Genomic DNA, 17,440 nt, shown 5'->3' on the forward strand with positions numbered 1-17,440 from the left:
TCCAGGTCATTTTACAGATCAAAGAAACTGAGGCCAATAGAACTAATTTACTTGTCCAGGGTCACATAACTAGTATGTGTTTAACGTCAGATTTGAACTCAGGAAGGGGAGTCTTCCTAACTTCAGGCCTGGTACTTTGTTCACTGTACCACCTAACTGCTCCATCTTTAATTTAGTACTGTACTTCCTATTAAGGAATGATTCCTTTGAACCCATCTTCTAACTCCCAAATCTCTTACTATTATGTGTACCTGTAAGTACAGTTTCTCTTGCTAACTTAACATTGTTATTTTATGAAAGAAAATACCTTCCTTTGTCTATGGACAAGGACATGAATAAAAGAATATCTCTTCTTTCACCAAAAAAAAAAAAAAATCAAAAATTGTGGCCATCCATGATATCTGTTTCAAGGGCAATTTAAAATAATCAAGTAGATACATACTGAGCCAAAGAATACTTTTCAGAGATGAAAGCTACTTTATAAATCAATGAGCTAAATTGTCCCCAGAGCCTAAATCACTCTTTGGAAGTAAGTTGGGTACTTAGGAAGAGAAGCACATCATAATTCGTTCACCAACCACTACAGAGAGAGAGAGGGCACTAAGTTTCACCCCGAAGTCTAACTTAATAGATTCCAACTTTTAAAATGTTTAGAAGAAAAGTTTGAAGGTTTTCTTCATTTAAAATTTATCACATAAAAGTCCCTAAGTTCTGAGTAGCGTGCTTCATAGATTATAGGCCTTTCAACATAAATCATCAGTTTAGAGCTAGCATTAGACACACTTCAGAAGTGGGATGTCAAGTGACTGTCCCTAGTTTTTCCAGAAATGTTTATCAGAGTGTGGAAATGGTGCTAGTGCTAAGTAGTTTTTTTAAAAAATTGAATCATTTTTAATGCATCAAGGGAATTTGCTATACTTTTTAAGCCAAAGACTATCAGCAAAGTAAAACAGACAAACAACCCCCAAACTTATTCCTTTGTGGATTTCCTTTTCTATATGGTGAGGAGGTTTGGAATGAATAACTTCCTTTACAACTTCCAGACCTAAAATTCTATGATGATGTTTTTTTCTGTACAAATGTGGGTTTTAATAAAACAGATTTTTAAGTGTAATTAAATTAATTTCAATTACACAAGAATTCATTAAATAGCTAGGAGATGCTGTGCTTAGGCACTGGAGACACAAAGATAAAATATGACATTGCACTGTCCTCAAAGAGCTTATAGTCTTAAAATTTTTTAAAATTATTTCATTAAATATTTCTTCCCGTTTAAAATGATTTTAACATTTATTTATTAAAAATTTGGAGTTCCCAAGTTATTTCTTCCTTTCTGCCCCTGCCCTATGTCTTGAGACAGCAAATAATATGATACTTATTATACAGATGAAGTCATGCAAATTTCCTAGATTAGCCATGTTGCAAAAGAAAACACACATACACAAAACAGAAAATCAGAAAAAACGCTCTCTCTCTCTCTCTCTCTGTATATATATACATATGTATATGTATATATATATATATATATATATATATATATACTTCAATCTTCACTCAGAATTTATTAATGCTCTCTCTCTCTGGAGGTAGTTAGCATTTTTTATCATGAGTCCTTTAGAATTATGTTGGGTTGTGTCTTGCTCAGAGTAGCAAAGTCTTACACAGTTGATCAATATTACACTATTGTTGCAACTGTGTATAGTGCTTTCCTTGTTCTGTTCACTTCATTTTGCATCAGTTCATTTAAGTCTTCCCAGACTTTTCTAAAACCATTTTGCTTATTATTTCTTAAAGCACAATAGTTTTACCCAACTTGTTTTGCCATTCTCCAATTAATAGGCATCCCCTCAGTTTCAATCAAAGAGCTTTAAGTAGAAAGAATTAAAACCTGTATAAATAGGCTTTATACATGTATGCATATATATATATATATATATACACACACACATGCATGAACATCTGTACTTCTTACAGATGTATTTTATTTTTAGTTCAGCAAAGTAAATCCTTTGGAATTTTGGTATGTTAAGGCATTGAAGCTATAAGTTAAGTTAGGTATTATTGTAATCTTTATTATATTGTCACACCTCTCTTCAATAATTTATGTCTGTCTTTATTTCAGTAGAGAGTGTTTTGTAGTTGCATTCAAATAATTCCCATGTATGTATTTCAGTAGCTATATTCCTAGATATTTCATATATACTGTGTTATTCTGAATGGAATTGATTTTTCTGTCTCTTCCTTATAGCTTTTGTTGACAATATATAGAAAGGCTGACATTTTTTGTGGGTTTATTTCATATCCAATTGTTGCTGTTTCCATTTATATTATCGTGAAGAACAACTACACTGGCAATATCAGCATAGGGAACTGTCAAATAAGGAAACTCCCTCTTCTCTAGACTTTACAGTCTGGAAGAGATTCCTAGAGCAATGGAAAGCTCAATGGCTTGCACAAGATCATGCAGTCATTATGTGTCAGAGAGGAGGCTTGTGCTCAAGTCTTCCTGGCCAGCTCTCTATGCACACCACCACCTGGCCACACACACCATACATACATTCAGTCAAGCACACATATAGTTTACAATTTTGCCTTTTAAGGGTTAGAACTCTCAGCTTCTGTTTGTTAACCTTTCTGGCCTGCCCTCCTTATTCAGAGATTTATAGGTAATCCCCAGAGGCATAAAAGAGCATCCCCCACACATCCTACATGAAGCCTATTTTCTATAACACTGATGTGGAGGAAAGGTAAGCTATATATTTTGGTTACCATATCCCATACCAACCACATAAAATTGCATGGCCATGAATGACAGGAGGGAATAACCGAGGAATCTTTTTTAATTGCCAAATGAGATCATATATAATAACATATACAATATGGTCAGGTGAAAGATTCCTGCTTGGGGAGTCTAGAAGATCTGGGTTCAGATCTCAACTCTGATATTTAATAAACTGCATGATGTGACTTAAAATAAATCACCTAATATTTTGGGGACTTGAATCCTCTCATCTGTAAAATGACACATTGGACTGGATGACTTCTAAGGTTCCTTCTCACTGAATTCTTTTTCGAGGGTACATAGTTTCAGACACTTACCAGTTGGGTGATTCTGGGCAACTCACTTAACCCTGTTTGCCTCAGTATCCTCATCTGTAAAATGAGCAGGAGAAGGAAATGGCAAACTATTCTTGTATCTTTACCAAGAATAATCCAAATGAGGTCACCAAGAGTCACACATGACTGAAATAACTGAATAACAACTAATATGTACATATATGTATGTCAGTACCTAGATCTATTATGTATGCATGGATTTATTTCTGTGATCTGGTTTCTAGTTTCACTCTGCTCTCAAAAGAATAAATTTCTGTAATTATGGTTTGAAAGCAGCACATACATATTCCCCCCAAAATGATAATTCCCCAAATCCTTAAAAAACAAAAAAAGAAAGAACAAATGAAGCATGCAATAAAGGCTGTCTAATTTGGGAGTTCCACCCATGCTGAAATTATACCTCATTTGTTTGTGCTCTGGAAAGCTGTCATGTTGTAGAGGTTAGAGAGCTGGCTTTGGAGTCAGGAATCAATCCATGAGCAGGCATTGGTATGTGTTCGCTCTGCGTCAGGGTCTGTGCTAGATTGTGGGGTTATGCCAGCGAGTATTGGCTACAGAGATGGCGTATAGAATTTCATGTATGAAGAAAAGCAAGTTGTCCAGTTTGATTGGACCACAGATAAATAATAATAGTGATGATAATGACAATAATCATTTATATAGTGAGCTTTAATGTGTATTATGCCATTTTATCTCCACAATAACCTTGGATGGTGAGTGCTTTTATTGTCCTCATTTGACAGGTGAGTAAACTGAGGCAGACAAAAGTTGTTTGTTTTTTTTTCAGGGTCACAAAGCTACTGACATGAGACTGAGTTTGATTAGAGGTCTTCCTGGCTCTGGGTCCATTGCTCTACCCATTGTGTCCCCTTGGGTGGGAAGGAGAAGCCTGGAAATATGTGACTGTAAAAGTTGGAGAGAACTTTAAGTGTTTGCATTTGATTCTAGAGGAAACAGAGACCCGCAGAGGTTAACTTCAGGGTTTATACCCTGAAAGAAGACCTCCGTTTAAGTGCTGCTTCTGACATACACCGGCTATGTAACCTTGGGCAAGTTTTCTCAAAATCTCAAATTCTCAGTGCCAGGAAATTCTGCCTGACTCTACATGGGGAAGCAGCTGCCAATTTGTATTAGTAGAGGCAATTTCCTCAGCAGGACTTCCTTATATGATGAAATAAGTTTGATTTAAAATATGAGTCCTTCTATGGCTTAAGGGATAGGAGCCTGGCTTTGGAGTCCAGAAAATTCGAATTCAAAGCCCACCTGTATGGGTTGAGGTCTTGGGCAAATGCTTAACCTCTCTCAGGTTAACTCAGTTGTCTCGGGCAACTCGAAGAGGCAGCTGGGTGGCCCCTTGGAGAGGACCGCAGACCCTGAGTGAGGAAGACTTGAGTTTGAATCCTGCTAGAGATAATTACTACCAATGTGACCTTGGGCAAGCCGGCTAGCCTCTGTCAGCCTCATTTTCTTCATCCACAAAATGGGGTTCACCCTAACATCTTATTTCCTAGATATGAGGAAAAAATAAGATATGAGGGGAAAAAAAAACTATTTGCAAAATGTTGTCCATCTTAAATGTTATGTAAATGTTTCTTATCTCTATCATTACCTCAAATCTGCTTTGATGGAACGTTTCCATATTAGACGATTTTCCTACACTGTTACATGTTAGAAGTATTAATCTTTCCTCAATACTTCCTGAAGTTATTTTATAGAAAATAATTTTGTCACTGCAATTCTTTTTTTTTTTAATTTTATTTGATAGGATCATTCTTATTTAGAGCTCCTTTGGAAGCACACTGTCCAGCAGTTTTTATTCAGTTATTTCTTCTAATGAGCTAATCAGCACAGTGGAGAGGCATCTATAGAAGATCCATGAAAGGCTGAGGAGCAGAGATGAAGAAGCAAGAACGAGGGGGCAGCTAGTGGCTCAGCGGATGGAGATCCAGGTCTAGAGAAGGGAGGTCCTGGGTTCAAATCAGATTTCAGATGTTTTTGAGCTGTGTGGCCCTGAGCAAGTCACCTCACCCCACTGCCTAGCCCTTACCGCCCTTCTGCCTTGGATCCAATACGCAGTATTGATTTTAAGATGGAAGGTGAGAGTTTCTAATAGAAAGTTTGAATAAAAAGTTTTTTAAAAGGAGCAATGATGAAGTCACACACAAGGCAGTCAAAATTATGTCCAGTTCGTTGCTTGTCTCACCAGATCACACATGGAGGTACCCCTCCTGTCCCCCCATTCTCGGTCACGTTCTCTTGGAAGGTTTCTTCTCGTTGCTCCAGGCCCGGGTTATTAGTGTGGCACTTCCTCTCCATTTATCCTAGTGTCCTCCTCGAGCGACCAGGCCCACCCAAGGAGTCAGCGACCCGTTCGCAATGCCACGGTATTTAGAATGTGCTTACCGCGGCAGGAATATCAGCCCGCATTTTCTACGGAAAAACCTCGGGTGCCATTTATGAAACCATCAAATCTCTTTTAAAGGCTTTTCACAAATACGGATTGTGCCGTCATCCATTTTCACAAATAAACAGCACATTCCTGGAGACAGTGGCAGGATCCTGCATGTATTTCAACAGCTTGATCCAAATGCAAGAATCTGTGAAATTGGAAAAAAGCACCTAAAAAATGGATGTGAGAAACCAGACCTCCCCCTCAGAGAGCAGTAAATATTATTATTCACTCTAAAATGCAGCCTGGGTGGGGCAGCTGGGTAGCTCAGTGGATTGAGAGTCAGGCCTAGAGATGGGAGGTCCTAGGTTCAAATCCGACCTCGGACACTTCCCAGTTGTGTTGACCCCCATTGCCCACCCTTACCACTCTTCTTTCTTGGAACCCATACAGTATATCGTTTCTAAGATGGAAAGGGTTTTAAAAAGACAAACAACAGAATTAAACTGCCAAAGATGGGGAAGGTAATATTCAAGCATCCATTAGCCAAAAAACGACAGTCTAGGTTTCAGCTTTGTAAATATATTTGGGCAAAATCTTATAGTGTCTGTGATCTATCTTTTAATCTTCTTGAGATTCAGTCTGCCAAATAGGGTCATCATCCACACTTAATCTCTCTGCCCTCCCTTTCTTTGTATAAAGTTGTTTGTAATGATGTATGGGTAATAGTAAATTTATTTTTCTATCAAGATCATCCATCAAAGGCCTGAATCTCTGTTTTCTTTTACTCTCATCTCAAAGGTGTCAATCATTTGATTCAAGTGACTATTCATATTTTAACAAATTAACTAATTTAAACAATTTATTAATAGCCTTGTATGTGTGTGGGACTATAAAAGCAAAGTGCTGGAGAATGTTTAAAGATTAGATCCTTGCCCAGATAATTATAATATCCTTTCCTATTGCCTTCAAATATGTATCAAGAGCAGGGGTGAGTCTTTTCTAAATCATAGAAAATGGTTTCAAATATGACTTTTTTGGTGCCATTCTATAAATACTTTGTAGTTTTTCTTTTTTTTTGAAAGTAGACAAATGTCTGTTTTGTGGGTTTCCCCCCCAAAACATTGCAAAAGAATCTGTTTACTTTTAAATAAATGTCTTTAATAAGAAAGAAAAATTCTAATAAATCTTTCACCAGCCTCTGCCATTCCCTTAAGCTATTGTCCTATATTTCTTCTGTCTTTCTTGACTAAAGTCCTTGACAAAACTAACACTTTCCCTTCCTCTCCTCTTCCTCATTCCTCAAACCCTGGCTTTGAAATTGCTTTTTCCAAAGTTCCTAATGATTTCCTAATGACCAAAGCTGATAACTCTTTTCTAAGGCCTCATCTTTCTTGGCTTATCTCCTGCATTTCCTCTTGCTGACCACCTTTTCCTACTGGACACTCTCTCCTTTCTGCATTTTTATGACTCTGCTCTCTTCTAGTGCTCTCATCAAGTTTAACTACTCTCCAGTCTCCTTTGCTGCTCATCCTTTATTTCACACCCCCTAACAGTGGGTGCTATCTGAAATTCTGTCCTAGGATCTCATGGGAAAACACACCAAAGTTTGTTGAAGGATCTCACCCAAAGAACTGGAGGATCAAAATTCTATTCTGTCTAGAAATAGGAAAGTGTTTATTGAAAGAAGAGGCTTATGGTGGTGTTTAATAGTGTAGGCTGATGGAATGGCCCAAGGTGTGGATCAGGGTTTGCCTAACTATTGAGGGTCTTCGGGCTTGTCATCTCCCTTTCCAGGAAATCTCCAACTATTCCCAGAATAGCCCGCCCCTGGGTGTTCTGGGGCCTTCCAGGCAGAAAACCCTGGAAATGTCCAGATTTTGCAATATATGCTTAAGTAGAGTTAACTGGTAAAAAATACAAAACTTCAGAACACGAGGGTCCTATTTCTATCACTGCCCACCTCCATCAAAGTCATTCTTTCTTTTCTCTTTATGTAGTCTCTCTCTGTAACCTCATCAACTCTGTGGATTCAACTATTGTCTCTATATCTGATAAGAATAGACCAGTATGTATTGAGCACCTAGTGTGCCAGGCAGGGTGCTAGGCACAGAGGATACACTTACAAAGAAAGAATCCCACCTTTCAAGGGGCTTATATTTTAATATAGGGGAGACTATACTTCTATGAATTTATATAGAATAAAAAAATGAATAATACAAATTATATATGCACACATCCAATAATTAAATTGTTAATAATAGTTAACAAGAGTTATAAAATAAATGTTAACAATAGTTAAGGTAGTAAGGGCACTAGCATTTGGGAAAATTAAGAAAGGCTTCAGGTAGAAAAGACTGCTTGATAGAAGAGAACTCCTTGAGGCAGAGGGAAGGGTGGAGTGTACTTTAGACATGGAGGACAGCAGCTTTAAAGATATGGATACTAGAGATGAAATCTTCTATGTAAGGAACACAGGGAAAGCCACTTTGGCTGAATGAAAGAGTATGGGAGAGGGAATGATGTCCAAATGAGGCTGGATATATAGGAAATATAGGGCTTTAAAAGATGAAAAAAGGAAATGATTACAGAGGAAATAGGTCACTGGAGTTGGTGGAGGGGTCATGTGGTCCAATCCACATTTAAGGAAATTCACTTTGATACCAGTGTGTAATGGTAGGAGATAGCAGATAGGAATGGAGGGAGAGACTTGAGAGAGAGACCAGTGAGGTTGGTGCAATAATCTAAGCAAGATGGAATGAAGGACTGAACTGTGGTGAAAACTCTTTGAGTGGACAGAAGGGGTTAGTTGAGAGAAGTTGTGGTAGACAAGACAATATTGGACAACTGATTGGTTGCATGGCATGAAGGAGGATGAAAAGTTAAGGTAAATTTTGGGTTTTTGAACCTGGGAGATGGGAAGTATGGTGGTGCCTTCAACAGAGATAGGGAACTTTGGGCTTAAGAGAAGATGATGAATTGGAGTTTTGTTCATGTTGAGCTTAAGATGTCTCGGACATTTAGTTTGAAAAGTTCAATAGGCAATTGGTGATGGACAGAGGAGAAAATGGGGCTTGGCATTGAGATGCAGGAGTCATCTACATTTGAGATGAGGTTACTAAGGGAAAGTATAGAAGAAAAGAAGAAAAGAGCCTACCTAGGACAGAGTCTTGGGGAACCTCTCTCCACCCCTAATCTCCTCCATGAGTTTTAGGGCTGGAGGGGAAGCGTAGAGCTCATACTCTCCTCATGAGTGAAGCTGGGCTCAGGAGAGAGTCATCTATGCTGCTGCCATGAGTAGAGAACAAGAATGTGTAGGGACTGAGGCTTCATTGCCTGAGGAGGAGCCTGGTCCATCCATTATGTTTGATTCCACACATTTGTTGGTGGAGGGAGCATCCACATAGATGAAATAATAAGTTCTTATGAAATTATTACTTTAGAATTTATTAATCACTCAAGAAGCATTTATTTTGCATCACGGATCAGACAATGTATTGGGTGCTACGAATACAACAATAGGAAATGAAATGATTCCTCTCAAGAGCTGACATTCTTTTGGAGGGGAGACTACATGTACATACACAAGTCTATATAGAATAAATATCTACAGAACATATACAAAATAAATAACAGTAGTTGGGCAAGAAGGGTATTAGCCATTGAGGGCATGGAGTAACCCAGTGGTTCTTAACTTTTTTTGCACCCCAATCCTTTGGTAGTCTGGTAAAACCTATAAACCTCATTTCAGAATAATGTTTTTTAAATGCATAAAATACCTTTTTTTTTAGTACATAAAACACATAATTTAAAAAATATTTATAGAAAAAAGTGGACAAATCCCAACTTAAGAACTCTTGATATAGAAGATGGTGGCTTGAGCTGCATCTTTGAGGAGAGGGATTCTATGAGGTAGAGGGTGAGGAATGGAAGTGTTTCAAGTATGGGAGATGGGAGATAGAACTCCATGTGTGAGGAACAGGGAGAGTAGGAAGGGTAATGATATATACTGAGGCTGAAAAGGAAGGATGGAGCTAGTCTGTGAAGGCTTTAAAAGCCAGTTTATCCTAGAGGAAATAGGGAGCCAGGGGAGTTGAGAAGGAGCATGACATGGTCAGATATATATTTATGGAAAATCATTTCGGCAGCTGTGTAATCGATTAGAATGGGGAGAAATTTGAGGCAGAGAGTTTATACTGCAGTTAGATCATTTATGGTTGATTAAAATTATGACTATTTCTAGGGAAAGGTGTATAAGTTTATTTTATGTAAAAGTTAGATTCCATTTCTCTCACCTTTTCCAACAAAAAATTCAAGAAAGTTTCCATGAAAAATTTCCCCCCAAATTCCCTGCAGTGTAAGTGTAGTGTAGGTATGGAGGTGGTGAATAGCTAAATAAGGTTTTGACAGAAAGTCTGTTATTAGATAGCAAATCTTTCTTACTAGATTGTAAACTCATTGAGAGCAGAGATCATGACATATAGCTTTGTATTCCCCACATTACTGGGCTTTGCAAATAGTTGATTTTGCAAATAGTTTTTCAATAAATATTTCTGCTGAATCATGAGGCTCTTTTGAGTTTTCTCTTCAGTTACTGACTGTTAAAATCAGCAGGACAGGAAATGTGAGCAAACAGGACAGTGAAAGAATTCCTGAGGCAGGGATTTTTTCCCTTTTGGTCCAACGTACTCTTTTGGGACGGGAGGCATTTAGAAAGCCCAGTCAGAATGAGTGAAGTGTAACTGTTCTATAAGTCTTGGTACTATTTTTTTCTCCTGTAAAAACATTGGTTCAGAGTATCATGATCAGGAAACTATCAAATGTTTGAATCTAAAAATACATGATTACTGAACAAAGAGTGTAAAGAAAAGCACTTTTTTTGGTGCCACCAATCTGTGATTTCATAGATATGGGGAACTCATGGTATGAAAACTCCCTCCATGGATATAAATTAGTATTTCATGTATTAACTTACTGTCTTCAAAAAATGTTTTAGTGTCATGGAAAATTCTGAAAATATGCAAAATTAGGTGAGGGGGTTCTGCTATTTAGTATCACGTAGGAATCTTATAATTTACATAAATTTTTAATAACTCTTTACAAAGACAATTGTACTTTGAAAAGCATTTTTTTTTTGCTTGCATCTAAAGCCTGTCATAATCTTCTTCCAATCTGTCTTTCTGCAATGACATGTAGGCCAAAACTAAATCCCACATCAAATTCCAAGTTGGATTAGTGTTGGAGTAATGGAGACAATTATTTTCTCTTGGGATATGAGTCACTTGGCTTTCAGTACCCAGCTAGGCAGCCTGTTATCCTACAAGACTTTTTTATATTTCTCACAGGTAAGTAAGTATACAACTGAAGCAAAGGCATCCTATGAAACATGGCAACAAAGACATTCCACTGGAAGGACCTATACTGAAAAACCAGAGGTAATCATTTTCCTTCCAGCATTATAGCTTTGGAGTCTAGCAGAAAACATTTATGAACTATATAGCTGTATCGCCATTCAAATTAGGGGCCCCTCCTGACTCGAGAGCGACATTCAAAAAGAATTTATTAAGTAACTACCACATAGGAGGCACACAAGTGCTGGGACGACAAATAGACAAATAGAAAAGTGAGATAGACGTGGCTTTCACGGAGCTTTTATTCTACTGTGAGGAAACAACACATGTACAGACAAGAAAATAAAAAGATATATACAGCAAGTAAGTAAAACTGTTTTAGGGGTTCGGTGGGAGGTCATTTACAACTGGGATGAAATCAGGAAAGGCTATTAGGAAGAGGGAACAATTGAGCTGAACTTTGAAGGGAGCTAGAGATTCCCAGAGGTAGAGGTAAGGAAGGGGGATGGAGGTGGGAGATGGAATATTGTGGTTGGGTGGGTGGGTTAAGGGGAGACAGACAGACAGAGAATCAGAGAAAGGGGGGAAGAGAGAGAGAGAGAAATAGAAAGAGAGAGACAGAGAGAGAGGGAGAGGGGAAGGGAGAGACAGAAAAAGAAAAAGACAGAGTGGAGGAAGGAAATTATTATAGAACCAAGAGAACATTATATACAGGAACAGAAATATTGTTTGAAGAATGACTTGAGTATATCTACCTCCAGAGAAAGAACTGATAAATAGAAATAAGTAAGACAGCTTTATATATACACAAATCTTTTGGTCAAATGATACCTTTTCCCATGTGGAAAGGAGAGGGAGGGAGTTAACTGAGTATTTTAATGTAACAAATTAATTAATTAAAAAATTATCGTGGAAAGATAGGTTGGATCCATATTATTATGAGCTTTAAATGCAAGTAAAAAACTTAAAGGCTAAAAACAAAAAACCTTAAAGATGAGAGCAAGCCAATATACATTTGTGGAAACATAAAAAATATATTCCTGAAGAGGGTACAAAAAAAGATTTGTTTTTTCTCCTTTCCTGTAGGTGTCACTTGAGCTTAGCTTTGAAGAAAGCTAAGGATTCTTTGAGGCAGAGGGGAGAAGGAAGAAGTACATTTTAAGTATGACGGAATGCTTGGTCAAAGGTGTGGAGATGGGAGATTTTTATCCTATACTTTAATTCCAGGGTGCCTGTCCCTTCTGCCATCTTCACAAAAGCTTGGTACATTGTGAAAAGCTACAATTTTACAGAATGATTTAGGTGGGACTTTTATTCAGAATAATTTATGCAGAAATTACAAGCACTGTAAAACAATAAACACATTTGAGTTGTCCGGACTTCATATAGTGACCTTATGACAAATAATAAACTGCTGCATTCTGGATCAAAATTCTTTGTTGATTCATCTCTGGGAACATGAGTTCAAATACTGGTTCTGCTAGTTACTCCTGGTATTCTCCAGGGCAAAGCAGAAACCCTTTTTGGGGCTTTCTCATCTCTAAAATGAGAGGGTTGGATGAGCAGATCCCCAAGGTCCTTTTTAGGTTTAAATCCTATGCTGAAATCTGAACTGTCCTTCTGTGTTTGGGTTTTAAAGCCAGTGGCTATAGTTTCCTCTGGCTTTTTGAGCCTGCTCCTTGTAGTAACTGGTTCAAAACACTGCTTTGTTTCAGAGCCTGGAGACGGGACACATCCTCACTGATGATGGGGATGTCATCTTCCTTCAGGCCCTCAGCACTCAGGTCACCTTCGCTGTCAGAGAGTGCACACAGGAGGCTGTCATTTTCGTAGGTTGGAAAGTAATACCTGAAAACACAACCACAAATGGGTTAAATAGCCTCATCCTTAATGGGCAATTGCAGTCAGTTGTAGCCAATTCTGTTTTTGACAGTGAGAGCTGAAACACTTGCCAACAATGTACGCTGAATTTTGTAAATACTGCAAGCAAGACAACATCTGAATTGTCTACACTTCATTTTTCACTGGCAGACAACCTCAAGCTGGACGATGACCAGGAACAATCCCAGTGAATTCCAAAATGTCACGCTTCCTTTTCCTTCCAGCACAATTCTTCCTAATATGTGGCAGTAAAGGGAGCTTCCCTTTCCCCAAGCCCTGGGATTCTTGCCCACTTGGCTTCCCTCTTTCCTTTCTGGGTCAGTTTTCCAGGTTAGCCAGCATCCAAATTTTCCAAGTCCATATGACTGAGGGGAAAAGGACCACCAAAATAGACTTATGGAAGCCCAGCTGTTTCTTGGGTGACATCAAACCAATTAGAGGAAATGAAAGGCTACAGAATCATGGGCACACTCCAATATTAGGATAATTCCTATTGGTTTAAAAAAAAAAGCTTTCAGATGAATTCAGGACACATTCCTCTTTCATTCTTACCCATTACTACACAGGGTCTCGGAAAGTGAAGTAGACAATTGGTATCCATAGCTGAGAGAAGGAATGTTTTCTACATTTTTGAAGAGGAAACATGAATAAAAAACAGATGGGGCAAGAAAGATAATGGAAGGGAAGAAAGGAGGGGGGCTCTCATGGAAAGATGGAAGGAATGAAATGAAGAGAGTAGAAAAGAAGGGAGAGGAGTCTACTTTTCCAGGTTTGTTTCCTATCACGACCTTTCTAGCCAACCTTCTACTTATAGATAATAAGAGTGCAGAATTTAGAGCCAGAAAAAAAACTCAGAGATACTGGGTCCCCTCCCCCCCCCCAAAGGCACTCTTAGGGTAGAGGTGACCTTTCATTTTGTCTCTGTAACCTCAGAACCCTGCATACCACAGCCATTTAACAGATGCTTGTTGGAATGGAGTGGACAGAAAGGAAAGAACAGACAGACTACAGAGAAGGTACGGGAACATGCTGGCATATTATTAGTACATACGGCTGTGGCCACTGATGAATGGTCAGCAATCTACTGAACTCTGAGTACCATCACTGAGTGCAAATGATGAACGTGGCTGCCACTGTCAGAGCCATTTTGGGGAAGTAAGAGCTCGTGATGCCATAGGGTTTGCAAAGTACTTTATATACATGTTCTCCTGTAATCATCAAGCTAACTCTGCTAGATAAGTCCTGCAGATATTTATTATCCTTAGTTAACAGATGAGGAAACTGAGCCTCAGAGAGGGAAACTACAAGAATTTGAACCTGGATCTCTTCTGACTTCAAGCTCAGTATTCATCATCAACTATGCTGCCTCTCAGTTGATCTTGATTTGGGGAATCCCATAGAAGGGGAAAGGATGGAGAAAAAAAAAAAGAGAAAATTACAGTAAGATACAATACTTTATGCTAAGTTGGCAGAGCAACATGGAACTTGGAACTGAAAGGGATGTTGGGAGATCATTTAAGTCCAGTGGTATCAAACTCAAATTGAAACAGGGGCCACTAAATCATATGGAAGGATCCCTGCTGGCCTTATATTGACTTAGAAAATAATGTATACCAGTGCAATTGCTTGTCAGTTCTGGAATGGAGGAGGAAAGAAGAGAGGGAGAGAACACGAAGCATGTAACCATGGAAAAATATTTTAAAAAAAAAACAATGTATAAATATTATCTATTATCTATAATTACAACACACACTATTAGAGATTATATATCTATTACATTTGTATCTGTTTTATTATATTTTTATATTATTTTGCTTTAATTTTTATTTATTTTAATAACTATTTCCCAATTACCCTTCAATCTGTTTTGGGCTGTAATCAGCAAATAACTGTCCAGTCTTTACTTGAATATTTCCATTAACAAAAAAACTCATTCTCATGAGATGGTCAGTTCCTTTACTTAGGTGTAAAGGAATTTGATTGCCTTTCTGTAACTCACTCAATTGCTCAAGCGTTTGTGGCTTTTGGAAAAATATAGAACCAGCCTACTTCCACTTTCATTGGATAGTCACGAAGACATCTGAAGATGCCTAGAATGAATTCATCTGGGTTTTCCACCCACATGGGAAGAGCCTATCGGCAATGATGGAACTTCTAGTCTAGGGATGATACTGGGAATTCATTGGGGTCTTTACTAAGGACTCTACCTTAGCAGAGAATGGATAGAGAACGCCAATGCAGCACACTTTGCCAATGAAGTACATAGGGGAGGGAGATTTAGAATCAGAGGATATGGGTTTGAATCCTATCTCTGCCACTTATTACCTATGTGACCTTAGATAAGTCACCTCACCTCTCCAGGCCTCAGTTTCCTCATCTGTAAAATGAAGGACTAGACTGCCTCTGAAGGTTCCTTTTAGCTTTAAATATAAGCTCCCATACTGGAATCTCCAAGGGAATCTCAATTTCCAGCGAGCCTTCTGATCCGGTTATCCATGGGACATACAAGATCTCACAAGGTAGTTCCAGGGCCCCCCCCAAACCAGCCTAAATTAAGAGAGGGGATGCTCAGAAGATCAATAATGCACATTTAAGCAGCTGTACACTGGCTGGTCAGTTTTTCAGCAATTTAGAAATACAGAAATATGAAAGGTAGAAAGATGTGTGCGAGCGATGGAACAATACTTACTGTGGCTGATCCCATGTGGTTCTTTCAGGAAGCACTAATATATGTTTGACCTTCTCCATGTGATTCACTAATTCTGCTTTGGATGTAAATTTTAAATGGCAGCCATAACATCGACATTGGTGAACTTCCCTCCGAATAAAGTTGACCAGTTTCACTTGCTGGTAAAAATTTAATCCTGGGAAGATGGTGGGAGGTAAAATCATGCCAGATGACTCATTAGGCCATTGTTTTTGCACTGTTATAATTGTTTAAAAGGTCTTTAGATTTTTCACAGCACCCTAAGAAGGAGTAAGAATGCATTAAGTGGGAGCAGCTGGGTGGCTCAGTGGATCGGAAGCCAAGCCCAGGGAAGGGAGGTCCTAGGTTCAAATGTGGCCTCAGACACTATCTAGCAGTGTGATCCTGGACAAGTCACTTAACCCTCACTGCCTAGCCCTTATCACTCTTTTGCCTTGGAACCAATACACAGTATTGATTATGAGACAGAAGAGAAGAGTTTAAAAAATGAAAGAAGCCCATGTATGATTTCAGTAGTACAATGTAACCAAAGAAAAAAGCTGGACACCAAAGTCTAATAGGCTGAGGCAAATGGCCATTTGTGTTGGTATCTCTTATTGACAAGCAAGTCATTGGGTTCCTTTGTGCTATAATGCTTCCATCTCCTCTGGCCTCAGAGAAGAGAGGGGCACCACTGTCAGTTCAGACTATGTAGGAGGCATCCTCTGGGAGTGTTTGTAGATGCCAGAGATTGACGTTAAGTGTTTCAGTTGGTGGACATTTTTTTCTTAGAGGTTCTAATATTAAATATAACTGTAGAATTCTTTAGACCTGGCCTTCTAAGAGACTTATGCCAAAGAAGGTGAATTGGGAGGTTCTCAAAGGGTCATCAATAAAGAAAATAAATCAAAGAATCCTTTATTTCAGTGATTCCTGACTTTCACACTTTATTTGTTTATTTATTTATTTGCTTATTTATTTATTCGCTTATTTATTCATTCATTCATTCATTCATTCATTCATTCATTCATTCATTCATTCATTCATTTATCAATCAATACTCAGTTGTGTCCGGTTATAGCAAGAGAAGATAAAATGGCTACTACTTTTCTTTGTCTCGATTTACAAATAAATATACAGCACACGATTGGAAGGAAGGGCCGTGTTTCTCAATAGTGGACCATATGACAAAGAATCCATGTATGTCCAAGCTATAGGGATATGATTTTGTAATGAATTACATTCAGTTTCAGTGGGGGTTGGGGGTGGGACAGAAAATGTGAGAGAAAGTGATTTCATGGGTGTGGAGAATAATTAGCTTGAAAACTCTCCCACTGGTTCACATTAGAATTACATTTCTAAATCAGTCTTGGATAGTTTTGCCTGGCACACTGAGAAGTTAAAGGATCACCTGTGGTTACATAATCAATATATATCAGAATGAATTTTTGAACTCTGGTTTTCTTGACTCTGGGGCAGGTAGTGATGCAGTAGATAGAGGACTGGGTTTGGAATCAGGAAGATTCACCTTTGTAAGTTCAAATCTGGCCTTAGATTTACTAGTTATATGACCCTGGACAAGTCACTTAACTCTGCCTCAGTTTCCTCATCTGTAAGATGAGTTGGAGAAGGAAATGGCAAACCATTCCAGTATCTTTGCCAATAAAAACTCAAAAGGGGTCACAGAGAGTTGGACATGACTGAAAACAATGGATAACAAAATTTTCTGACACCAAAATCATTCCTCTATCCATTCTGACATGTTGCCTATCCAATTTTAATTATAGTTATTAATTATTATCATTATTAACTACTTTAGCTAGAATTCTCTTTTATAAAACACAAAACATTTGGGGCATATAGGTTCCTTTTCTGCCTACAGAGGACTATGATAGTTTAAAAGTAGGTAGATTTAGATCTCAAACTCAATAAAGGATGACTCTCTCTCTCTCTCTCTCTCTCTCTCTCTCTCTCTCTCTCTCTCTCTCTCTCTCTCTCTCTCTCTCTCTTCTCCAT

General features: G+C 38.3%; 1 protein-coding gene across 1 annotated transcript in view; it reads right to left on the reverse strand.

Annotated features, from left to right (window-relative positions):
• Positions 1-12,141: 12,141 nt before the first annotated feature.
• Positions 12,142-17,440, reverse strand: part of ZNF277 (zinc finger protein 277) — a 162,985-nt gene continuing 157,686 nt past the window's right edge. Inside the window, exons 10-11 of the mRNA XM_044679041.1 lie at positions 15,428-15,602; positions 12,142-12,705 (exon numbers count right to left, since the gene is read on the reverse strand). Of these exons, the coding sequence (XP_044534976.1) occupies positions 12,504-12,705; positions 15,428-15,602 (377 nt within the window). The 3' untranslated portion in view covers positions 12,142-12,503. The remainder of the gene's footprint in view (positions 12,706-15,427; positions 15,603-17,440) is intronic.

The sequence above is a fragment of the Gracilinanus agilis genome, chromosome 5 (genome assembly GCF_016433145.1).
Source record: "Gracilinanus agilis isolate LMUSP501 chromosome 5, AgileGrace, whole genome shotgun sequence".
Taxonomy (NCBI): domain Eukaryota; kingdom Metazoa; phylum Chordata; class Mammalia; order Didelphimorphia; family Didelphidae; genus Gracilinanus; species Gracilinanus agilis.